The following is a 25193-nucleotide window of genomic DNA, read 5'->3' as shown; positions in this document are numbered from 1 at the left end:
TCATTGCTGCATGAGTACTTACACATTTCTGAAAATATCTCATCGATTAGTGTCAAAAACAATAAGTTGTGAAAAAAAGGCTTTCTTCTACTACTTAATAAGCAGATGCGTGATGTACTTCATAACAAATTTCGAGAATGTGCACTTTGGCAGCAATGGCAGGAGATGCCGCAAGTGGGTTTCTTTTACATACATCATTACTCGACAAAAGTCCACTGTGCTTCAGTAAAACGTTAACATAAAAATAATTACGAACAACTTGTGCTGCACTGCATTACGCAGTATGTGATAGTATGTAATCTGTTAATTGTTGTCTGGCCACGCCTCCTTGACGATGGCAGATAAAAATATTTTTTAAGCATACTATAATAGTATACTACCTTTTTACAAAGAACGAGAAATTTTGAATTTGGAGGAGCCCTGGTTAATTATCTGTGCGAGAAATCGGCCCCTTTCCTTCCCGGCCAAAGCATCTCAGCTTCTAAGCAACAAATTTTTCTGCTTTGAAGTGCCGCAAAAAATTCTCGCTATTGGGGTAATCTCGAACTATTGACGTTTTGCCAATTTGATTTTGCGAAGCCCCGTAAGCCCACCGGTCAGTCAAAAGCTTGTTACCATGGACCCATGGTTGCCATAAGGCTTACACGAACTGCACCGTCACCATGGGCATACAACTGATTATTTTTACGTTTACATAGAACAAAAACGAAAACTGCGCTAATAAGCCTGCTAAAACTAGGTAGTTTGGGACTAAGTTCACACGCAGAATTTTCTTTCGAAAACGCACGACGTAGATATAGTAAACGAACCTTTTGAGTTACGCAATAACGACGGACGAAGTATTCACTTGGCCAGTTGGCCTAGAGCTTCTAAAAATTACAATCCACACCAGTACTTACTGCACACAGGGACTTTTTAAGAAATCGATTCCACAAGAGAAATGATTTTAGAGAAAATCTGATGAGCGCATCATAACCAGCTGATTTTTCTGATCAAGGGCCAAGGCAACAAGTGGAGAAATCCAATAAAAAACAACGGTTCTCTTCCCCAAACAATGGTACCTCGGCACCCACTCACGAGGCGGTTGTCATATTGCTGGAAAGCTTTTGCCAAGGGGAGTGCGGTGCTCTAGGTAAACCAAATACTACACTGATTTCGAAAACTGCGCTAACGATCCCATCCCCCTCACGAGGCGGCTGACCTGTCGTTGGGAGAAAATTATTTTTCACAGGGAACAGTTTGTTTTATGATACTTTTATCGCTAGATGGCCAAAACCGGAAAAACCCACTGGACGACTGCAGAAACCGTTTCATAGCAAATCAACCGCTCGCATTAGGATAAGCAATTCGACCTGGAAAACTGCTCAAAGGCGTGTAGAAGCATTGTCATGTTTTGGATTTTTGGCGAAACAATTATTGGCGGGAATTTGGTTTGTCCATTCTGCTCTAAGTTGTTTAAAGTTTCGCCATATGTCTCCTCGATCAGCAAAATTCGCTTATTCTAATGCACTAAACAAATTTTCTTTAAAATGATTTCTCCAATTGGTTTTATAATTATTTACGAATCGGAAATATGCTGTTTCCCCTGAAGAAATAATTTATCCCGCCGACCACCAACCGCCTCGGTCTGTGGACGTGGTGAATTTTGTTAGTAGAATTTTCAAAATCAGTGTATTTAATTTACTGTATTATCGCGAAAATAAGAGACACCCTTTCGAGCCGGTACGGCGAGTTTGCAAAGCGGCGACATTGATGTTAAAGGAACCGCAAAGCCGCCGCCGGCACTTGGGCGTTGTTGCGGTCTAAAAGGTTTCTTTTAATTTCGTGACAATACAGTACCTAGAGAACTGTTTTTCTCTTGAAAAAAACGTTTCCCTCCAGCGATATTTAATGTCGTCAAACAATTTTTCGTACATGCAATCTAAAGAACAAGCAAATTCACCGAACGGAATTCGCAACAGCTGCAGTGTGCAAAGCAAAAATAACTAACTGGGCTCCGATCCCACAAGAAAAGGTTTAATTACGAACTAGTAGACCCCGCGCAAATTGCGCTATCGTAACGAAACTTTTGGTTTCTCGCATGGCGTATTAAGTTCTTAAGGTCAAAAGTATACGTTTTACTGAATATTCACTGGTCAGAAAAGTAAGAAAAGTTTCAGAAACTTTATTCACAAAACCTCCGGAAACACAACGTTGCGCGTGTAAGTTCCAAGTCTGCCAGGTAGAGTTCCGGGTACAACTTTCACTTTTATATCGGAAAAAGATGATACTCTAGAGAATGCCACATAAAGCTGGCCATGAGAAAAAACTGGCTCTGGTAAATATAGACCCAAGCGTTTGAGCGTTTGTCCTTGAGATTTGTTGATAGTCATTGCAAATGCCAATCGAACAGGAAACTGTTTCCGCTTGATGCTGAAAGGCATTGTGGGATCTGTCGTGGTCAGGACAATCCGAGGTAAAAGCACGCGCTGTCCTGCACATTCGCCGGTCAAAACTTCCACGTCCAGGTAGTTTTCGTGAGCGAAACGAACAACCATCCTGGTGCCGTTCACCAGCCCTGATTTCCCATTGAAATTGCGCAGCAGCATCACCACTGCACCTGGTTTGAGGAAGAGCTCATGAGGTGGCAACCCAGCAGGCGTTAAGCTATGTATGAACTCAATGGGATAATTCGTAAAATCAGCGTCACTGTCTCCCTCCACAGAATCGACGCTAAAATATGACCGGCCATCCCCGGGTAATAACTGCTTAACAACATAATCATTGATTTCCGCGCAGTGGTCGTTCTTTGGCGCTAGAATGGCAGAATCAGCCAGACAGGAAACATTCGATGGGTCAATTGTCTGACCATAGACGTCTCTGACTAAATCCATTGCTGACCCTTCAAACACACATTCTTTGGGAACCTCGACCATATCTCCCGTCGCATCCGGAACAGTTTGTAAGCGTCCTTCACCTAGAAAACATCAACGACCATGCACAGAACAGGATGACTATTCAGGACCCGTTCAGAACAGAAATAATATACAACGTACCTAATTCCAGCAGCCACTTGCTAAACACTTGCTGTTCAGGCCCGGTTCGCATGTTGGCGGTCAGTCGTCTGACAGTAATCATAGGCCACAGTGAACTTCTTTTGATGCTTTCTTCCACTATCCTCCCACGCGATCCATGCCGTACGACAGGAAGTACCTGCCGGAAATCCCCACCAAAGACAATAATTTTTCCACCGAATGGCTCATCAATTCGCATAAGGTCCCGCAAAAGACGGTCGAGGGTAGAAAGCGCATGTTTAGGTGCCATAGGCGCTTCGTCCCAGATAATCAACGAAGCATCGATTAACTTGCGGGCTTCAGGCGAAGAAGGTTTCATACTGGATACGGACGTTTCATCTAAGTTTAAGGGAAACTTGAATACTGAATGGCAGGTACGGCCGCCCTTGAGTAACGTTGCCGCAATGCCGGTCCAGGCTACAGCTATGACCATCTTTCCACGTCCTCTCAGTATGTGGGACAAACAGCGGTACACATATGTCTTCCCTGTTCCACCGGGACCATCAAGAAACCAATGCTTAATGCCAAAGCCTACATCCACTGCGTGAAGCACTTCCCGCACAAATGAACTTTGCTCTGGATTTAATGTTTCTTGCAGTCGATCACCTTCACTCGCCTCTTCTTCTACGTTGTACTGGTCAAAGTGGGTGTCCACTGGGCGCACTGGTTGTGGTAGTCCAAGATGTTTACAGTTGAGTCCATGTTGTAGCAGTACACACTCGATATCCCACAATGCTCTGCTGCTGCTTTCTTCTTCGGAATAGGTGCGGCGGTAATCTTCCGTCAAACTGGCCTTGTGTTCTTCAAAGAGTGTGCAGGCATCAGCGGGTACGCAGAAGGCGCAGATGTAAGCAAACATCTCCCTTAATGCTTTAGGCATGCTGGACAGGCTTGCTTCGGATAAACACGCGCTCCATTCAGAATCGTCGTCCAATAGTTTTAACGCTTTGGCGGCTTCTTGAAAGCTGCTGTGCAGAATCCCAATAACAGTTCGAAGCGATTCAAACGATGTAGCACCTACAGAAGAGGCGTAACGTACACAGAAAGTACATGGTAAAAGTGTGAGTTTATTTAACTAAAAAGTGATAACGGACTGCCCCTTTGAGTGATGGTGTACAGTCTACATTTTTTAAGTTACGCATTGACTCGTGTACCATGAAGTACGTTTTTACATATACTCAAAAAGCATCTAAAACAGTAATTCACTCTCAAACATGCGCATTTCGAAAAGTGAAAATATACTTGAAAACTATCGCATTTACGTACCCTTTCTATGCAGCAGCAAAAGGCGTAAAAAGAATCGCTCACGATCCGATGGCGAAACCGCGTACATCCGCCCAATTACAGTGTCACCTCCTCGTTGTCGGGGGTGCCACTTTTTTTCGCGCCAGACAAAATGCTCAGGTATATCTGCGTAATATAATTGTTTTGCTGCTGGGACTTCGCTGTTCAACCTAAAATAGTCCGTGAGAGTGGTATGCGATAGTGCTGCTCTCGCCGCCGCACTAACTTCGTTCCCTTCTGCAAAAACCACATTCTGCATATCCGGTAGGTGTACTGCTAAGCGCACAATTGTATGTGACTGTCGGTGCATTTCGTTCTCGTTCAACCGCCAGATTCCTTCCGGTGAACTAACATATCGGGCGTTCAGGAATGTGTCGATTTCGTTCCAGTTGATCGTTGCACTGTTATCACCTGGATAGCGCTGCTTTATCTTGACGTTGGCACAGTCATACCCCTTGTACACGTACTTAAATAAGTACTTCACAGACTTCACACTGGTACATACTTCCACGTTAATGTGGGCATCATACTTGCAGGACAGCCATTTGTTATAAGGCACAACCCACTGATTGCTAACGGGAACATCGTTGATCAAAATTCTTCTTCCTTCGTCTCTGCGCTGGTACACAGGATAACCATTCACATTTTCTTTCGTAGTTGGAGAAAAATCTTTAGGAAATCCTTTTGTGCACTTGCCGTCCAGCATACACGGTGAGCCTGGATTGATAGTGCCGCATGGTCCATGTACCATTGTCGTACAAATAGTTTCGAACAAACGGGGAAATTCGACGGCATTGGGGAATTCAGCGGAAACAATTTTGTCGATATCATCGAGTTCTCGAATTTTAGAATCAGAGGCCAGGATCAACAGAATGTGCGCATGAGGCAGGCCTCGCTTCTGAAATTCAATGACGTAGACGTATGCTGTCACGGTTCCGAATACTTTCTTCTTCAGAATGTCCTTCATCAGCTCATCCAGCTTCAGTTTGAAAACCCTACAAATAAGTAACCAAGTCGATTACGTAAAGTATAATGCAGTACAGTAAATACAACTAAAATGTAAAGTAATTAAGTACAGCAGTGGAGAGCAGTTTTAGGAAGACTATGATACCTAAGTTAGAGCCGTTACAGGTTGCAAATAAGTATCTAAAAAAGAGAAAGCCGTAAGCCATCACAGGAACTAAATAGATGTGCGTTCGTGCACTACAAACTATCCCAAACCCCATGCGGTATTTTTAACTGGTAGTTTACTTTTATTAATCCAACGTGTGCACGCTTTACCTGGCAATTAAGTCCGGGCGAAATCCAGCACTCTCACGGTTCCGGAGATTGCCCGCGATTTCTTTCCACCGGGGATTGCAAGTGAAGGTCACAAATAGATCCGGCTTTCCATACCGTCGAACAATGGACATCGCGTCTTGATAATTCTGGTACATATTCCGTGGACTTCCAATGAATGTAGACGGTAAAACAACAACCCTGCCGGCAGCGATGTTGTTGTCTTCGGCGACAGTGTTTATATGATCTAACAGACCGGCATAAGATTCCGCGCGCAGTTGCTTTTGATTCAAACGGATAAACTGCAATCGGCTGCCTTCGACGCGTACGTACGCATCGACAATATACTGCTGAAACAATTTTCCAGATGCATGCAGTACGCTAAAGTTTGAACGAATCGCCAGTCGATAAGAATAGAATTGTAACTGGGTAATACGCTTGCGCTTAGCGGTGCTGTACAGCGGATCATGAGCCAAGGAGGGATGCCAGCCGTATTCTCCAGCGGGGAACAGCAAAGGGTACACCATCGGATCACAATGTGGACTGAGCGGTGAAATCCGGGAGAGGTGCTGCTGTTTCGTGTAAACTACAATATCCCGCTCAACAGGTGGTTCACCATCCGGAGACACGAATACTGCTGCAACTTCGCCAGACCGTGGATCATTGTACCGGCGGGGATCATTTCCGTTTGCCTTTAGAAGTACCAGAGAAATATCGCGCATTTCAGCAGGCAGCATCTCACTGTCGCGATACACTTCACCCATATGGCGAAATAAGTGAGCACTAGTAGACCCCGCGCAAATTGCGCGCAGTATATTGGCTACGGAATAGGAACGATTTAAAATAAGAACGATTCATTTTTTACATATCATCATTATTCACTTTTGGTGAAGAAGATCACGGTTAACTTTTTGTATTGTGCGCTGTATGGTTTGTGCGAATAAGTTTTTCGTGGCCACGTCACAAACTTGGAGCAATCGTAAATTCCCAAGGTCTGATACCGGAAACCGCACTATAACTCAGAAATATGGAACAGACGTTGATTTAACGTTTCCAGTTCCTGCATATCCCATCTGTACAAATAATTTTTCCACCCGTGCCCTTTAAACCCGAAAGTATCGGTATGGGAAGTGGTGGAAAAGCAGAATGCATAAGCACTCCCGTGCCAAAAAATTGCCACGATTAATGTCTCACTTAGTTCCGCTCGCGCCGCAGCTCGGCGTCGACTGCGGCTCCGTCTTTCGGTTCTTAGTCTACACAATAGGAAAAAAATCAGATTTTCAAAAAAATTACGACGCAAAGGAAGAGCCTAATGCTCCGTGACACCTGGAGCCTTCGGAGCCTGCTCTTCTCAAATCTAACTTTTGCTGGCTCTGCTACAGACTTACGGTCTTCGGGTAAGAGCTATCGAAAGATAGACCCCACGAAAATTGCGCGGTTAAAATCGGCTATCTATTCTGCGGACATAAATACGCACAGAAACACGCTAAACTATAACAGAAAAATTTCGGTCTGCGGATAATTCAGTCCAATAGCTGCCGGTATGAGCGATGCGCAACACAGTATAGAGTACTATAGACAGTTTTTATTTAAGTAACTCCACTAAGCAAAGTAGAGCAGGCGCCGTGGCTGGTGATTTTTAAAGATTTTCTTCAATTTTTTCTACCCTGCTGCTTCGCTTTCTGCTGGTTTTCAGATTTTACAAAACACAAAATTTTAGAAAACCCTTTTACAGCTCTCGAGCCCGATCTGCACTATTATGCCAAAAAATGCGCATTGCGCACTTCCATTGCTCACCAGCTGCTGCCCGTGGACGCGCTGCTACTTTAAAATTGATCAGGACTTCTGCGGGAGGGCAGTTGCTTTAATGATCATGGTGAAATTGTTCGATACGCTTTGTAGCTTTTTTCAACAAACTCTCCTTTCTTTTGGAGTCTGAGTTTCCATAAGAAATTAAAAACTCGGAGACGGGGCTACCCTATTACATAAAAATTAAATTTTCTTTCCAGTGAAGGGTTCTGGAAGCCCTTGGTTGCCTTGTCAGCAAGGGGGTTTTTGGCCGTTTTAATTGAGACAACGGTGAGGTGGTCGGTTCTGCAGTGGTGGATTCTGCACTTCTCCCGTAGACTTGGCATGTTAAGTTTTTTCGATTTTTTGTAAAAGTGGAACAGTTTTTCTGAAATCTGACTTTTGATGGCTCTACTACACAATAAGAGCTATCGAATGATACCAAGACATTGAAGTTTGGTTCTGTGTGTCGCTGGGACTGACTCCCCGCAGTTGAATTTTGTGCACTCCTTATTCTTTTAGTATAAAGGATGGTAGAACTTAATCTTAACCGAAAATACACGTTAGCATGGTGTACAGATGCATACCAATCTGTACAGTATCTAATACTTTTTCTAGCACTAGTGAATCAATACGGAAACGTTTTTATCGAAGTTTATCGTTTTTATAGAAGATGTGGAAGCGAAGTAAATTTATAAGTAATTTTAAGTTTGTCTATATATTTTCGTACAGTACTATTAAATAAAGAATGTTACTGCAGTACAGGTAGCGCCAACACTTTCAAAATACAGAGACCGTTTTAATCGTAAAAAAGATCCTCACCTCGCCGTCGCTTCCACAATAGCAACCGGAAATCCAATTCTATAGTAATTGTTGCTGGAGAAGTATATGGATACCCTGCCATCGGACTGATTCACAATAATTTTGGCCGTCAGAATAACTTCTGCAATCTCAGGGTAGTCCCACTGCTTTCCCACGTGCATGCTGGCAGTGTATGAGCGAAAGAGAGGGGTCGGATCGCTAATTTTTTCTACGAAGCGCTCATTAGGGATTTTGTACCGTAGAGTCAACGAGGAACTCTTGCTAACCGGCAATATGGGAAGCTCGGGCATCACGTTCATGATCAGACTGACCGAACAAACCGAGTTTAAAAATTCAACTTTCGCCGATTAGCTTTACCGATTAAATATACCGTAATATTTGCCGAACTTATGCCAACACACACACTAACGAGATAAACAAAATAATGTCTGACTGAATCCAAGAATGCACCGTTTCAGCAACGGAATTTCCCTAGTCGTCTACCTCATAATTGTATTAGAAGCACCCCGGTTGCTGAGCAACCGGTGTGCTTTGAATACAATTATGAGGACACTTGCGCCTTCTCACATTAAATCCAGGGCGGCAAACGCTGGCGCAGCTGCTTTGGAAGCGGAAGAGAAGAAGTCGCGGCTATATGAGTACTTGAGCGGCAGCCGGCAGGTATAAGTAATTTTACTCCTATTGCTTAAGATACGCATACAGCCGGGAATAGCCAAGTTGACGGGAAGCTAATGAAGCTGTGGTATAATGCCGACAAGTATACATATTGCGGGTTGCCTGGATGGTGGCAAATGTTACCATTTATGACATTATAATGACAATGTCATTAAATTTTACTGGCTGTTCTTATAATGACATTCGGAATGGTTATGTATTCTGCGTTTGACCGACGGCATCACATGGTTGAAGTGCGGCATTTTTGTCGTGCCTATATTGCATACTTGCTGAACCTTTTGTTTTGTACATTTGCGAAAATGTGAAATTATTAAAGACGAGTTCATATGTACTGTACGAGGAACTAAAATTAATTATACAAACCTCTTACAAGAAATCAAGAAATACAGTGCAATTATTCTTCCGGATAACTGCGGTATATGTACCCCATAGCTGGTTACGTGCTCAGCCAAAAACGTGGTTAATACCACTATCCTCACACTTGATCCAGAAGCACTCCAAGAAATATGAGTATGTTACGGATCCGTTATCCATTATACAGACAGAGACTTTGTGTCAAGGATTCAGCACGCCCACTGAACTCTGCATCTATACATGTTCCCCAGTCGTTTAGTACCTCATAATTTTTTGAGTTTGCTTTATTCACTGTGGTACAACGTATTTTGCAATAATTAAAAGGAAATGGCTATTCTCACCACCCTGACGCCACCTTTGGCTGTTGTCACCACCTTTCACCTCGTTTGGGCTATTCGCACCACCTTTTTTATAATATTTTTCACGCCACCTTTGGCTATTCCCACCCCTTATGGTTTCACTGCTTTAGTGCATTCGGCTGTTCCCATACGTTTCTGAATATACATAATATTATTTCTTCGCTTTCAGTCACACTTCACTTTTCTGTACAGTTGCGAGCCATAAACGTTCGAACAAAACTGGGTACTGACAGTGGTCGGTGATTACTCTGTTCGCATTGCAATGCTGTGCTGCCAGAAAAAATGCAAATCTATGCCAACTTAGAAGAACAGCTGGTGCCACTGTCAAAAATTGTGGTCACAAGGCTTACGACATAAAGAGCGCAAAGAAACAGTTTTATCTAAACTTGCTTTCAAAATTTCTTTAAGATTTTTAAAACTGTGTAATAAAAGAACATCTCCTATGAAGAGGTGGGAATAGTCAAAAGGTGGTGTTAGGTTTCATTTTTAAAAGGTAGTGGGAATAGCCTAAAGGTGGTGAACGGTGGAGAGAATAGCCAAATGGTGGTGCGAGGTGGTGGGAATAGCCACACCCTAATTAAAAACATCACAATTTTTACAACATTAAAACTTCATTAAACTTTTTCACTCCTTCCATTGTTCCAAAAATTAGTCCGCGTTCCCCCGTTGTATCTCGAGCGACAATCTTTGACGTAATAATTCATGGGAACGCTTCTCGCCTGTCTGGTGTTCCAATCGTCTGCCTAGTTTGATTATGGCGATAGCAGACGGTCCCCAAGGGTCCATTGTTTCGCAGGAGCAGTTGTCCGCCCTGTTGTCGGATATTATTTTTGAAATCAGCTGGGCTGCATTTGTCTGTGGCGTTCTCCAGTGCATCATTCGCAACACGGCAAACACCGCCGACTGCATCGCTAACACGGCTAGATGACCTGGAAACTGTGACTTAACACTGACCACCAGTGTGTAATCCGGTAGGGTCCTGATTCGCATAGGCAGCAGCTGCTGCCGACGCAGCTGCTGCCGACGCCTCTCCATTCCAGTTTTTGTCAAGAACAAATAGCCGAGATCCTGTTCTAGTCCATCTAAGTTACAGCGGTGAACATCGGCAACTACAGCATGCGGTCGCTATATGCTGATGGGCGCATTAGCCGCGTTGTCGTTCGATCGGGAGGCTGGGTGACTGCCTGACTGTTGGCGTATTACGAGTGAATTATTGTTAAAGGGAATTACGGGGGATAAGAAGTGCTGCGATGTGACGGTGGATTTTAACGACGAAATGAACAATGCCATTGTCTACTGTTGGTGCAAATTATGCGCTATCGGGCTCAAGCGTCCATTCGACAATACCGGCTTGTGTGTACGGCAGTTCCGTTACAGGTAACGCGACAGGTCGTCGCGGGAAATTTGGTTTTACGGACATTTAATTCGTCTAAGGACAACCGGTTCTTGTGGCTGATATTCATATGACTGTTCGCTGCCATAAACCACTCGATAATTTTTCGAATCCCCAGTCGCGCGACCAAAAGTAACACAACAAAATGGCTGCAAAACAAGTTGTCCCAAAACAAATTAGCCGTTGCGACGAAAAGCGTGTGGCGAAATGTCCCACGACGAAATGTCCTGCGACCACTTGTATTGTATTGCTGCTTCCGCCGTTACAAGCAGCAATACAATAAACTGATAGGCATATTATTACGCCGTATATTACTGCGTCACGCATGCGGAGCCTGATTTATTGCAAATTATACATGTAATAACACCAGTCAATTAATCAGTCAAACAGTTATTTGCGTTGAAGAGTTCAAAAACTCAAAAAATTTTATTTTCGTTCGAAAAGAATATCGGTGTTGCAAGGTCCTGCTACGGAAGGACGCATTTTAAAAACCACAGTAACAAAGCGTTTTTAGCAAGTGCAACTGACCTTTGATAGCCCTACTCAAGCGCTTTCTTGTATCAGTTACAGTATACAGAAAGACATCGTTTTATATGTAATGTACAGTAAGAAGGTCCTTCGAATAAGGCTTTCATCCGTTATAATAAAATAGTGTACTCAGATATGCAAGCTGTTTTATCCGAATTACAAGACTTCGCACTAAGCACTGAAAAAAAAACACTGCCTGTGTTGGTATTGGATCTCAGTCGCCAAGGCCTAGCTGTCTCCATCGTTGAGGTCAATAAATCCAAACCGGAATCTACGGAAGTTAAGCTAGAATCGGCTTATTACACCTGCCGCCTAGGAGAAAATGATATTGACGAGCGTATAATGGATCATTTGACAGGAACGATCGAGGATATCTACATCATCACTTTATTCAATAGTAAAGCGACATCACAGTTTCTAATATCTGCTTGTAAGCAGATCAATGGATCCGATCGCCAGACAATAGAGATTGCGAATTTGTTTGGCAGGGGCGTCTTTTCAATGACCATAACTCCATCGATGCTTGCAACGTTGTGTCTTGATCTGTTTCACAAAATTGTTGATCCAGTGAAGATAGTTACAGACGATGCCAGGTTGAAAGCGTCTGATGTTGCGGATGTTGTTATTGTTGGATGCGAGAGGTTCGTTCCACAGATCACTGAGGTCTTGATGGAGTTGTTGCCGGAGGCACGGATACACTCAGACGTGGATCCAAGGGTCACAACTGCGAAAATCGCTGCACTTCTGGCATCCAGTGCAATGAACGGGAAAGAGGAAAACATAAAAATACAAGAAGAGTTCCCTCGCGCCCTTATAGCACGCGTTCCTGGTGATTTAGGCAACCTGGTGATACCGAGGTGGAGTTGTTTGCCGGTAGAAAAGCAAATGGTATACACCACGTCTGCCGCCAACCAGCAGTTCATTGACGTCGAGGTTGTTGAAGCGCTTCCTAACGTCAAAAAATCCATAGGTGTTTACAGGTTTTTCGGTATATATAGCACCGGCTCCAAAAGGGTGTCCCCGCGTGAACGTTAACTTTGCGATCGACCTCGGGGAAGTACTGAGCGTTACGGCGGCAGAAGGCCACACAGAGCTCCGTCAAGTATTTCGATACAACAGCCCGGGGTCGCTATATTTCGGCTGTAAAGCGTTCGACGAGGAGGAAATAATGAAAGCAAAAGAAGCTTTCGAAAAAGCGCTGGACAGTGCGAAGCACGTTGTGGCGTATGATGATCAATTACGAGGCGCTCGAATAGAAGCGTTGAATATATGGTATCGCAGCACACAGGATTGTTTGCTGCCTGTGGCGGATTACGAAAGATGGTCGAAAATGTTGCAGCTAATTCTCTCCTAATTTTTAAAAAGACTTACGGTATTGTGGCGCTATGACAGCATTTCGCGGCTCCTGTATAATACTATAATGCCAAGTGTTTTGAACGTTTCAGCCAGATGGTTTTAGCAACGATAGCCATAAGAAATAACAAGGTCCCGAAATATTTGGATAACAGAAACAACACTTCTTTCCAAAAATAATACCCGCTCCTATAATACAGGCTTTGATGCTGTGTTCGTTTATTACAGCCCTATAACGAAACCGCCCTCGTAATTGTACTTTCAATAAAACAATTCGCCAAGCTGTTACCCAGTTCAGCGTAGCTAAATTTGTTAATTGACTTTGTCAACGTTACAGCTTCAGTCCTTCACAGCAATTTCAAATCTGATGGTAATCTACAAAAAAAAGAAGTAAGCAGAAGTACAGAAACAATAACTATAAGCAGAAGTAACCATCAATCAGTTTTACAGAAGCCGCAAATGCACGGGTGCAAGGACAATTAAGCGCATGCGCCGGGATTACACACGGAAAATTTGAAAAAAGGCTGTGCTGCGACCACCAGACAATACAAGGTTACAAACGCTGCGGATGGTGGAATTTTATTATTCGAAATGTTATGTAACACGTGGCAGCTAATAATAATTACTAAGGTCCAATGCCTTCTTAGGTTGCACACGTATGAGCGGACAAGCAAACTCACAAAAATGGGATGTGCTGCGCACGCCGTATTGTGCAGTAAGTACTCGTAATAACCGCAGAAGGGAAAGAACCACACGGACGGGACTCAAACTTCACATGAACAATTTGACACTTAGTAAAGTTTAAAACACTGAAATACGATTATTATCAAGGTTGGTGAAATGCTAAACTTACCGTAAAACGATCTGTCGGCTGTTAATGCTGGAAACGCTGGCACGGTCAGCAGCAACGCTGACCGAAGGCAGAATGGCGTGTACACCTGTGACAACGTATGGCACACCCAATCATTTTATTTCAATTCAGCAACGTTATGCAGATACGTACACGCCAGAGAGATGCCTGTGTATTAGCATGTACACAGTACACACAAAAACAACGATCGCAAGAAAAAGCAAAATAGACAACAAGCAAAACTTGTAAATTCTATTAGTTTGTTAAAACAAATTTTCCCGTAAATCCGATCGATCAAGCGTACTTCTATAGGAAATAGAGATTATTAAAACCGTAATAATAGGAACAGCGAATAAATGAGAAAAAAGGAAAGCTCGTAACACTTATACTGGAGGCATAATCAAATTTCTATTGTCACAATACTTTCGTTATGTTTCCGCAATAGTCAGCAAATAATAATCATCACGTCAGTTTCTCCACCAAAACACATGCGGTTATGTAATAACTGAGAGAAAATTCAAACATTCAAAGGATCATTTCCAATACACGAGCCTGCCTTCTTCTGCAGCGCCGGCAGGCCTCGTTCACGAGCGAAAAGAAAATATTCAAAGGCATTTTCCTTTTTAACCATTGCCACCATCCAACGTTCACAAGCATCCCGTAAATCCTGCATATCGTACTTGTCGGCAGCGTGCCACAATTTATTCAGTTGTTCGTCACCTTCGCATGACATATCCCGGTTGTAGGCGTAACGTACAAGTAGCTGCATCGTTTTCCCGTCGAAATCCTTGATGTTGCATGTCCCAGTAGCTCTCTCCAGCGTATCGCCCTGGAACATGGCAGCAAAAACCGGCGACTGTGCCGCTAAAATGACGCGATGAGCCGGAATCGTTGCTCCGTCACTGGACACCAATGTACAATCCGTCAGGACACCCGTATCGTACAGCCGGTGCAAATGCTGCAGAATTGCTGGCGGATGGATGACCTCGAGTACCAGGGTTACGCATACGCACGGCTTTGGAGCACCTGTAGGCCACATACCGCCAGTGTTCAGCCAATAGGACCGGTGCTGACTCCCAATCGCGCCAATCGGTGTAATGAGACGTTTCATAGTAGCACTGGGATCCTGAACGATCCCTTCCACGGAGTCGCACCTACATTGAACATTGAATAAAGTGCACGAAAATGTATGATTGGGAAAACTGTCGCGGTTTCACCAGTTTGTGTTACAGCGGTTGTTTTCTAATCGGTATCTCTGCAGTCGGCAGGAAAGTAGTGCGCAATGCGTATGTTCACTTCTGTGAGTTGTCAAAAAAACACGACTGCACGAGCGAAGAAAAGAGAGAAGAAATCACAGAAGAAAAATTAGTTACAGAAGTAATGATCAGTTAGGTTATTGAAATTTGAATGTACAGTATATTAGACACTGTTGTTTTACGCTTTGCTTCTAAGAAACCATATAATTTTGTCGTCTTGAATTTTATAGTTTGCATCGCACGTTTATTCTGCGCAATTTTTGGCGGAGTATGTAAATACAAGCAAGAACACCGGAAGTGTGGGCGGATTGTCAAACACATGAGCTTGAGTCACTGAATAAACTATGCCACGTTGCGCCGTGGTTTCTACGATAAATGCGCCTCTTGCTCCAGGGACGAAACAATAAGGATTTATGCGACAATTGGTGGATGCATTGAATGCACACTCTCTGTCACATTATCGAAACCACTTTACTACGATAATTTTTATTTAAATTGAGCACACTATGCAGTCAGTTTATTTCGCGGGTTTACTTTCAGCCTGGCTTTGTATGTAGCAGTTTCAGCTCAACTTCTGCTGCAAGTGCGGGCTAAGCATGGCATTAAAAAAGTAAAATATGTTATTCGTACCGGACGGTGGCCTCCTTTAAAAACTTCCGAAACTCATCACATTCGTTAGGCGTTACCCAGGTCATCACAGCACCATCGGACTGCATCACATCAATCTGAACCTCCAAGGTGCATTCGGGGATCTCAGGATAATCTCGCTGCTTTCCCACATGGATTTGGGTGGAGTGGCGCCGGCGACTTGGCGAGTGCGCCGTCACAAACTTGGTTGTAGGAATTATGTACTGTAGCGTCAACGTTGATGTACGTCGTGGTAGGCAGCTTTCTGGTGCCTCGTCCATCTTAAAGCTGCCGTCACAATTAGCAATAGTTGAGAGTTTTGAATGGACACCAGATGAACCCGCGATTATAAACCAATAATCCCCGCGAACCCGCTAATAATCTATCAACCGTTTAAAAACTTGAAAAGAGAAATTATAAACAGCCAAATACTGTAGCATCACACTTTTTCTTCGTAGTAGCAGCACTGATACACTGTGCGGTCTTCGCAGTACTGGAAAGTGGAAACATCGATCTGACATGCAGTTCTTTGTGAATTCGCACCAATGGCGTATAAACTCTACATGGTAGTAGAGCAGCATGACGCCTCGACCCACTTAATTGCTGGACGAATGCGAAATTGTCGGGCAGCTAATTTATGTCTATATATGCGCGGGGTATAGAGATAGACAGCAGTAACAAAGCCACACCCGAAGCGTTTGTGGTGCCGCCACCATTGCGATTCCGATTACTGTACTGTTATTACATCTGTATTTCCCCAGTTTGCCTGGCCGGCCGGACTGGCCCGGACATATCAGGCAGCTCATGCGGCAGTATGATTTCATATGCTTTGACCGCATCCCCTTACGTACCGAACCTACCGCATCACGATAATTACCGGTAAACCGACATATTATTTATTTGACATTGGCCATTGAAACACTAGTGAAGCGTATGCGCGATCACAAAACCTTTAATGATTCAACATTAAAGGTTGTGAACGGCACGAATGCCTCTACGGCGAGCGAGCAAATTATTTAAACCATTCTTCGAGAACTGCGTACTTCCGGCGTTCGCTGTCCGCAGCTAACTGTGACGCACTACTGCACTTTCTTGATCATGAACTACGTCCACACCCTTTTCCGGAACTCCCCTTCACTACTTGCACTTGTTGGTCCAAATCGGATTTAATTTTACTGTCCGCTTGATTTCGTTTACATTAAAATTATTTTCTCCAAGTTCCGTTAGTGTTTCGGAAAAAGCTACTGCTCTCAGTAAATGGCGGCTCAAAATAAGTGGGAATTATGTTGTATGTGCAGTCAGTCTCTGGATCCACTTCTTTAGATACTTGTAGTACTGCATATATTCACAACAGTATCACCTCCATATCTAATCTTTTTGTCTACGTATTGCCAAAATATGGTGCCGAAAACATGCATCGAAGTTCTTTCCCATTTCCGTCCATAGAATAACGTAGAGGACGAGAAAAGCTGTACCACTGAATTGTACTTGGGGTGGTGGACGGAACAGGAGTACTTTAGTGCACGGAGTCAAAGGTGCAGTTATCACTCTATCTTGTGCCTGTGGTCTTTTCTGTTTGTGCAGGCAGTGTTTTGAATGATAATCGTATTTACTTAATCTTAATATCAATCGGCAGAATAGCTGTAAAGTATGTCAGTGTGAAAGCGAGCGTGGTGGATTTTCGTCCGGCCAACAAAAGATAGGCAAGCGTAAATAATTCTTGCTTTGGTTTGCACCTTCAAAACCACACAATCGCTGCTTTAAAAATAGTTTTATCGAGTGCCATCTCTACACCAACACTTTTCCGATCTGTTAATTTCATGTGTATTTTATGAGCAGAAATGCCGACCGATGATATACTGAAATCGGAAGTTAAGTCAGATACTTTTGGAAAGGTGTGTCGGTACATTTATGGGGATGAGGACTACATTGGTCGAGGTACGTGTGGTATGGTTTACAGAGTGACAATAACGAATCCCGGTGGTTTTACCGGTAGCGAAACTATGGCGGTCAAAGTAATTCCGCTGCACAACGAGTCCGAAGTAATGGCCACAACGGAAAATTGGAACAGCTGGAAACGCCGAATGGAGTTGTTGTTAACTTTTCAACACGACCGCCTCATACATTATCACCAAATTAGTATTGCCAGGTCCTCAACATCTGACGGGGTATCTGTCAAACTCTTGATGGATTATTATACCGGTATGTTTTTTCGTTTATCTGTTTTTTTTTCGTTTTCTTACATCTTGTAATTACTGATTTTAGAAGGGGATCTGGCGGGCCTCCTGAAAACCGCAAAAATTGCAGACTTGCAAACAGCCCTTCGATATGCTATTGAGATCGCCGAAGGTGTGAGCCATCTCCACTTGCACAATATCATCCACGGTGATATCAAGCCGGGAAACGTATTGGTCCACCGGCTGGGCAACCATAACAGACTGGTGCTCGGGGATCTAGATGATTTAGTGCAAATGCAACAGAGTGCCACCTGTTCTGGAGACATTGGCAATATCCGTGGAACGCCCCGGTATATGTCACCAGAAATGCTGAAAAAATATCTGAGCTTACCGATGTTAGACAAAGTGGGTCGTAAGACCGATGTATGGAGTGTGGGATGTGTCATACTTGAGTTGATGGACAGCGCTACAGGGAATACGAAGAGAAGATTATACCGAGCTCCAAAAGGAATACTTGACATCGACGAAATGAATAATAGTCAATATGTTGCGCACATTGTGGACGGCTATGCGCCATTAACTGCTCTTTCCTTGCCGGTACAGCTGGCTGAATGCATATCACTGTGATTAAAAATTGCGAGTTCTCACAGAATCATGTCCGCTGAATTACTTCAGAATTTGCTACATTTAAGCATGCCGAATGAGCGAAATGGACCTCTTGAAGACATCGCTGTGGGTATTCGTTTCGGGTTGGATACCAGCAGCGTTGTAATGCACCGGGATGGCGGGTCAACAACGATCACGGAAGCACACCAGAATGATTTGGTAATTCCGACTTTTGTAGCCTTCGACCAAGCCACCGACTACAAAACAAAAATACTTTGCGGTCAAGAAGCAGTGGATTACCAGGAAATAGATCCGAAAAATTGCATTTACCTCATAAATCGTCTTCTTGGGCTGCAATTCCACGATGGAGATGCAATTTGAACAAAGAGACAATTTGTTGTATGATATCACCAATGAACAAGGAAGTTTAAGAATCACGGTAAAGGAGCGTGAAGAAACTGTAAATTATTCAACAGAGGAAATAACTTCAGAGTTCCTTTCGTATCTGATGCGTCTTGCTGAATGTGGGCCAGCTGTAAGCAAGGGTCAGGTAGAGAGCATTGTGATAACCGTTCCAACGTACTTTTCTATCGCACAACGCCAGGCCACAAAACTGGCTGCGGCCATGGCGGGGATGAAAACGGTGCGGATCCTTGACGACCCACTTGCTGCAGTCATGCCATACATTGAGAGCTTTCCCTTACGAAAACAAACGTCTTGGTGCTGGATTTCAATCGATATTACCTCGCAGTTTTCATTGTGAGAGTGGATAAATCGGTTATTAAATCCACACCGAACTCAACTCAGGTTAAACTGTGCTCGTATCATTACACTAGTTGCCTAGGGGAACACGATATCGACAAGCGGATTTTAGTGCATGTGAGAGGGATTATCGAGAATATTTACAGCGATGATTTAATCATTAACGAACCGTTTGAACAGCTCTTGATATCCGCATGTAAGCAGATCAATGGACCTGATCGTCTGGTCATAAAGATTCCATATACCTATGCTTGGCGGAAGCAGTTTTTCAACAACCATAACCCAGCCAATGCTGGCCACTACGTGTGTTGATTTATTTCACAAAATTATCGCACCAGTGCAGAAAGTGCAACAAAAAAGCAGGGCTGACACCGACCGATGTCGCGGACGTGGTCATCGTGGGATGTGGGCGGTTCGTTCCTCAAATCACCGATGTCTTAACAGAAATCTTTCCTGTAATGCACATACATGTGACGGTTGATCCAAAGACTGCCGTTGCGGAAGGAGCTGCCCTAGTAGCAGCTTTCAGTGAATCAAGCGAAGCTAGGGAAAAAATTGAAGTAGTAGAACGACCCGCCTTTCTGTTTATAGCGCACATTCCAGGTGAAGCACCAAATAATACGATGATGCGTCTACCTAAAGGAAGTCATTTGCCGGTGGAAAAAAGAAATGGAATGCACAACGTGTACCGACAATCAGCACTTCATTGACATTACATTCGTAATTGCTTTTGAAAGTTCCGAAAACTTCATTAGCGTCTACAGGTTTTCGGGTATAGCACCGGCTCCTAAAAGCCGCCCACGTGTGACTGTAAAATTCGCAATCGATCGCGGGCGAATAGTGACAGTTTCCGCGGTGGAAGGTCCCAGAAAGGGCCGGGAAGTCTTCTTGTGCGACGATAAAAACTTGACAGAGCTGTATTATAAAACGTTGGACGAGGGGAAGACGCAGAAGGCTAAAGAAGCTTTAGAAAAAGCATTGGACCGTGCCAAGGAAGATATAGCGCATGATGACCATATTAGAGCCAGTCGAATTAAAACTCTGACTATGTGGTTGCGTAGCACAGAAGATTTATTGTTGCCTCTGACGGATTACGAAAGGTGGTCCCAGATGCTTCATTTAATACTATCCTAGTCTATAAAGATCCGTGAAATTTTCGATGATTGGCTGTACAGTCTGTACTGCATGATGACGTCTTCCGGCTCCTGTATCACTAATTCACCCAGAGAAAACGATTTTGAAAAGAAACGAATGCCGATGCCACTAGCAAGAATAAATACGCTTCCACTTTCCAGTAAACTTACTCCACCTATTATGAAACGTCTTAGGACCTTGGTGAGCGCGTTTCGCTGAGTATTCTACTGTAGAGGGAATGAGGGATGTGTGCTAGCTGCTTTGGGTTTACTGAAGTAATTTGCCAAACAGAACTGAGTGTTTTCACCGTTTTGTAATGCAAGATGGAGTAAAACTCAGTTAACAACGAGCAGAGTTCAGTTTTTCATTAACGGGTTAAAATGTAACAACAGTCGAGAAATAAAAGGTCAGAAACAGAGGCGCACTAGCAGCCGCAGAACTAGTGCAAAATCATTCGCCGCGAATGTATACAGACAAGTATAGAAAATGTTATTCTGCACCTATAATAATCAATCCAACGCTCCCGTCGCACAAAACAGCAGTATGTCATAGCGACTGTTAGTATCTGTTCAGCAATTATTGAAAAAAGGCTAACAAAGACAAATCACATACCATGTCACTGAGTTAAATTCCACTCAGTTCAATTATTTTAATAAAAAGACAGTGAAGAGCGCCGATTCAAACATGCAGTGGATTATTCCCGATACAGATGCCGGCTTTCTTTTGCAGCTCCTGCAGACCTCGCTCACGAGCGAATAGGAAATACTCCAGAGCGTTTTCTTTCTTGACAGATGCCACCATCAGATCTTCGCACGCGTTACGCAGCTCCGGAATATCATACTTGTCAGCGGCGCACCACAGTTTGACGATTTGTTTCCCACCGTCTTCAGCAGATAATTCCCGGGTATACGCGTAACGGACCAGCAGCTGTAGAATGTCTCCTTCGAAATCGATGATGTTACAAGTCCCGTTGGCCTTCTCGCTGGTGTCATTCTGAAACATGGCGGCAAAGACCGGCGACTGAGCCGCCAAGATGGCGCGATGGGCGGGAAACTGGGTTCCCTCGCTAGAGACCAGCGTGCAATCGGTTAGTAGTCTAGTGTCCAGGAGGTTTTTCAGTGTGGTGCGGTTATTTATGGTGCGATAAGTAACAATGACGTGGATCAACTGTCCGTTTGCTTTATCTAATACATAAGCCAAACTGGGATTCTGAACTGCTTTGATGAGCCACTGTAGGGATTGAGCGGAATCCAGGTGTCCCGCTTGGCCAAGTGCGTAAGCATTCTCATTCACACATATTCCCCTAATGGATAAAATCCTGTTAAGCGAGTTATAGACAATTAAGAAAATTTGAATAAATATATTTTTAGTAAATTTACAGGCGCTGTATTCGGGCAAAAATTACAAAATTCTTATATTATATCTGTACTGTATTTGCATTATACAGCACATCGTCCTCTCTACAAGTAATAAAGATAATTTCGACCGTTGACGTTTATGTTTTTTATAGATAAATAAACTGATAGGATCATATGAGTCGACGGAGAAAATAGCAGGCTGTTTTAAATAACAGGATAATAACGGGTATATAATAAACAGCTGCCGAAGCAGCAGATTATTTAACAGTTAAAGGCTCAACGGCTGCTTTCTGTGATAGTACTGGCTGCCATCCCTTGGTGGGCGGCCGTGCTGCACCGGCATTTGGTTACGTCAGGAACTTTATTACAGATATGCCCTTGGCTTGAGTGCATCAGCTAACGTGCGCTCTCCTCGCAAAGGAGACAGTCCAGTTACGCCGCCGAAGTCACCATTTCCAATTTAACACAGCCTTACCTGGTAGTTGCTTCCACTACTGGAACGGGAGATACCACTGTGTTCTTGTCTTTCGTGGCCGGTAAGACGCTGATGGTCTGTAATACCCGGCCATCGGACTGCAGCACATGAATGCAAACTTTCAAAGTATGATCGCTTATCTCAGGATGATCCCGCTGTTTCCCGACATCGATATCAACAATATACGAGCGACACCCGACCCACATCGTGCTCTCCACAAATCGTTCGGTGGGGATTTTGTACTGCATAGTTATCGTATCATTTTTACATTCCGGCAATATGGGAGTCACGAAAAGCGGGTCCATGGCCATGAAATGCGCAGATAAACAACTCTGGATTTCGATGCTAACTCAAATCAGTAGTTTTGGATATACGGTGATTAAATTGCTAATATAGCACGCTCTTCTTTTAACATAAACGGGATAAACCTAACCAGAAACCAGAAAGCTGACAAAAAACTCTTACGGACCGTAATGTATACAGGGCAAACCAAGCTGCCCAAGTGAACATGCTTAAGACTGCTGTAAGGTCTGGTTTTATAATAATCTTGACTCTTGAGTACTCTTTAAGCGCGTTAATATTATGGAAGCACGAATGCTGTTTATCTGCAGGAATATTGTGCGTAAAGTATTTACTGGTTGCGTAGTTTTAAAGTCCATTACATGGCCGCAAGGGTCAGAAGGCCTGTGGCTTGTCGGTACTCTTACATTTAGTGCACAATGTCATCAAGGCGGATACCGCAAATTGCAGATGTAATTAACAAAACCTGTAATGCATATTATGTGCACGCGGATATTTAACCGATTAATGATACATCACCGATATGTGCACAGAAACGTCTGTTGTTTTTATTTGCCAGCCAGCCACGTAGGTAATTGTGTTTAACCGGGCTTTAATGCCTAAGTACTTAGAAAGCCTAAAATAATATGTAAAATTTTTGAGAGATACTGTAAATATAATTTACTGTTTTAGCGCAGCGCAACAAATTAAAAACTTAGCTTCTCCAATCCCCATAAATAGCCTACTTAAATGCGTAAACGAAATGTGAAAGCTTATAATTTTATACTTTATGGCTCAGACAAAAATAAGTCACCATCAGAAACACATGGTTCGTTTGTAATTCCGTTTTTATGCTTTAGTGGCGGCCATCCCGTCAATCTTCCGCTGCTCATCGGGTGTGGGCGGATTCTCCGGGCAGTCGGGCTTGGATGCGGTGTATTCGCATAAGGGAATCTGTTCAGCCAGAATGCAGAAGGGGCCGAATAGCTGATTGAGCAGATTGTCGATTTGTGCCGCTTTTCCGGGCGGGAAATCTTTGGGGTTCTGTCGCACACGGACATCCACGTGCGGTACGTCACACGATTGGGTGGACAGGTTGGGTTGTTCGCAGCGGTACAGAATCCATAAACCTTGGTCCTGGTTTAGATAGACGGTGCAGTACGTGCGAGTAGCTGTGAACGACGCAAAAGACAACATTAAATTACTGTGCAAATCGTTCATCTTTTTTCTTGTATATATTTATCTGCTCTGTAAATTAAAATCCTATACGCTTATTAGCTGACCTTTAGAGCAGCGTAATTAACCATTGTTAAGTGTTGACGCTTTTGCAATATAATGATACTTTGCCCATAAAAATAAATTAAATTAGTTGATGTGATATTATTAGATTTTGTGCAAATATTATGCAAACACTTAAATATTACGCAAATACGACTAAAATAAATACAACTGAGCCGTTGCTATTGTTTATTGTACGGCAGGCAGGTAACCCATTAAAGGCTAGGATCTATGCATGCTATTACATGTACGTACTGATGGGTCTAACATCCTGGTAGACATCCACAACCTGGATCCCGTTCCAGGCGATGAATCCCAAAAAATCCATACTCGAGCACGTCGTGTCATTGGACGTCGGGTACCAGGAAATGGCGGTGCGTTGCGCGACAGCAGGAATATTCGTCATACCCGGCATAGACGTGGTAGCCAGGATGGTGGTGCGGTATATGCGGTTGATCCCATTAACGCCGGTCAGCAGATGTCGGTAGATGTACCACGTGCCTTTCAACTTCGAACACCATCACAATCTCACCATTACCGTAAATGCACGTAGATATAAACATTAAGATAATTTTACATTACATAAGATATTTTAATAACTGAACTATGTACAAGCACAAATAATAGTTTGAGCGGGTAATTGAAGGGTTGGCGTACAATATTGGGATCATAATAGTTACGATCTGGGCCGCATGTCAGAATGGGCCGTGGCAAACACTGATGGTACACCGGTCCAGGGTTCTGACCGGGATACAAGGGCGGCTGACCAGGATTCGGGTAGGCCGGACCGGCGGAGTACGGGGGATACTGACCTAAAATTATGACAAATAAAGTCCAAAATTGACAAAATATTAGAAAAGAGAAATACTAGTGTCATATCTAGTGAAAAAACAGGTTACCCTTTAGTACTGTATAATATCATTATATCAACCTATAAAAACTGATGTACAGTGCGAAATTGCTTGCGAATTTCATAGGGCGCGGTTTTCTTGGTTTAGCAGCACATTTAGAGTAATTTTAGCAAAAATTTGGCCATACCATAGACCACTGCAATGGCAGTAATCCAAAAGGCAATCCCAAGGCAACCCATTTCCGTTAGGTTATACAGTGATTACTGGGAACTGGGAGTATATACCGGTGATTGCCGGTGGCCGCTTACAATTAATTCCGGTAGCCGCAGGAATTAGTAGCGCTTTGCTTATACTGTGCGTTTAGCAAGTAAAATTAAACCTACAATCAGATAAGTGGTAAGTTTATAATCACGCACATGTACGGGCGCAGACAGATGTCTGTGTTACTTATAATAATTTAATTGGGTGTGCTTAGTGTTAGTGCATGCTGTCGGTTGTTGCAGGAAACGTCTATGTTGTCAGTGGCATTTCAAAGTTGCCGACAAAATGAAATTTAATCGGCCATCTCAATATAAAACACAATACCATCCTTTGATCGGCAAGCATCCCTAGATAAATTACTTAACCAGCAGGTAGCACAAAAACGCGTAGCT

The 25193-nt window shown here is 43.5% G+C and overlaps 4 protein-coding genes across 4 annotated transcripts; 1 reads left to right on the top strand and 3 right to left on the bottom strand.

Moving 5' to 3' along the window:
- Positions 1–2168: 2168 nt before the first annotated feature.
- Positions 2169–8621, bottom strand: LOC129598933 (uncharacterized). The gene is made up of 5 exons (XM_055497020.1): positions 8226–8621; positions 5619–6435; positions 4320–5332; positions 3036–4070; positions 2169–2956 (listed from the first exon to the last, which is right to left on the bottom strand). Exons 1-5 carry the CDS (start codon positions 8305–8307, stop codon positions 2169–2171), a joined length of 3735 nt encoding a protein of 1244 aa, XP_055352995.1. The 5' UTR covers positions 8308–8621.
- Positions 8622–17461: 8840 nt separating this feature from the next.
- Positions 17462–18424, top strand: LOC129598932 (mitogen-activated protein kinase kinase kinase 3-like). The gene is made up of 2 exons (XM_055497019.1): positions 17462–17558; positions 17886–18424. Exons 1-2 carry the CDS (start codon positions 17462–17464, stop codon positions 18422–18424), a joined length of 636 nt encoding a protein of 211 aa, XP_055352994.1.
- A 2519-nt stretch (positions 18425–20943) lies between these two features.
- LOC129598937 (speckle-type POZ protein-like) lies at positions 20944–22585 on the bottom strand. The gene is made up of 2 exons (XM_055497024.1): positions 22133–22585; positions 20944–21602 (listed from the first exon to the last, which is right to left on the bottom strand). The coding sequence occupies exons 1-2, from the start codon at positions 22441–22443 to the stop codon at positions 20978–20980; spliced, it is 936 nt and encodes a 311-aa protein (XP_055352999.1). The 5' UTR covers positions 22444–22585; the 3' UTR covers positions 20944–20977.
- A 392-nt stretch (positions 22586–22977) lies between these two features.
- LOC129598919 (uncharacterized) lies at positions 22978–24948 on the bottom strand. The gene is made up of 4 exons (XM_055497007.1): positions 24728–24948; positions 24347–24501; positions 23945–24197; positions 22978–23583 (listed from the first exon to the last, which is right to left on the bottom strand). Exons 1-4 carry the CDS (start codon positions 24777–24779, stop codon positions 23261–23263), a joined length of 783 nt encoding a protein of 260 aa, XP_055352982.1. The 5' UTR covers positions 24780–24948; the 3' UTR covers positions 22978–23260.
- Positions 24949–25193: the final 245 nt, after the last annotated feature.

Source organism: Paramacrobiotus metropolitanus, unplaced genomic scaffold (genome assembly GCF_019649055.1).
Source record: "Paramacrobiotus metropolitanus isolate TYO unplaced genomic scaffold, Prichtersi_v1.0 Parri_scaffold0000132, whole genome shotgun sequence".
Classification (NCBI taxonomy): domain Eukaryota; kingdom Metazoa; phylum Tardigrada; class Eutardigrada; order Parachela; family Macrobiotidae; genus Paramacrobiotus; species Paramacrobiotus metropolitanus.
Note: the sequence above shows the minus strand (reverse complement) of the source record. Positions and strands in the feature narration are given on the sequence as shown.

Excerpts from the sequence above, each read along its gene's own strand:
- LOC129598933 (XM_055497020.1), bottom strand. The coding sequence starts at position 8,307 with ATGGCAGGGTATCCATATACTTCTCCAGCAACAATTACTATAGAATTG. Across the intron at positions 5,333-5,618 it reads CGCCCGGACTTAATTGCCAG|GGTTTTCAAACTGAAGCTGG; the intron begins GTAAAGCGTGCA and ends ACTTATTTGTAG. Across the intron at positions 2,957-3,035 it reads CAAGTGGCTGCTGGAATTAG|GTGAAGGACGCTTACAAACT; the intron begins GTACGTTGTATA and ends GATGTTTTCTAG.
- LOC129598932 (XM_055497019.1), top strand. The coding sequence starts at position 17,462 with ATGCCGACCGATGATATACTGAAATCGGAAGTTAAGTCAGATACTTTT. Across the intron at positions 17,559-17,885 it reads TGAGGACTACATTGGTCGAG|AAGGGGATCTGGCGGGCCTC; the intron begins GTACGTGTGGTA and ends TACTGATTTTAG.
- LOC129598937 (XM_055497024.1), bottom strand. The coding sequence starts at position 22,443 with ATGGCCATGGACCCGCTTTTCGTGACTCCCATATTGCCGGAATGTAAA. Across the intron at positions 21,603-22,132 it reads GTAGTGGAAGCAACTACCAG|GGGAATATGTGTGAATGAGA; the intron begins GTAAGGCTGTGT and ends TTTATCCATTAG.
- LOC129598919 (XM_055497007.1), bottom strand. The coding sequence starts at position 24,779 with ATGGGTTGCCTTGGGATTGCCTTTTGGATTACTGCCATTGCAGTGGTC. Across the intron at positions 24,502-24,727 it reads TGCCATTGCAGTGGTCTATG|GTCAGTATCCCCCGTACTCC; the intron begins GTATGGCCAAAT and ends TCATAATTTTAG. Across the intron at positions 23,584-23,944 it reads CCAGGATGTTAGACCCATCA|CTACTCGCACGTACTGCACC; the intron begins GTACGTACATGT and ends CGTCGTTCACAG.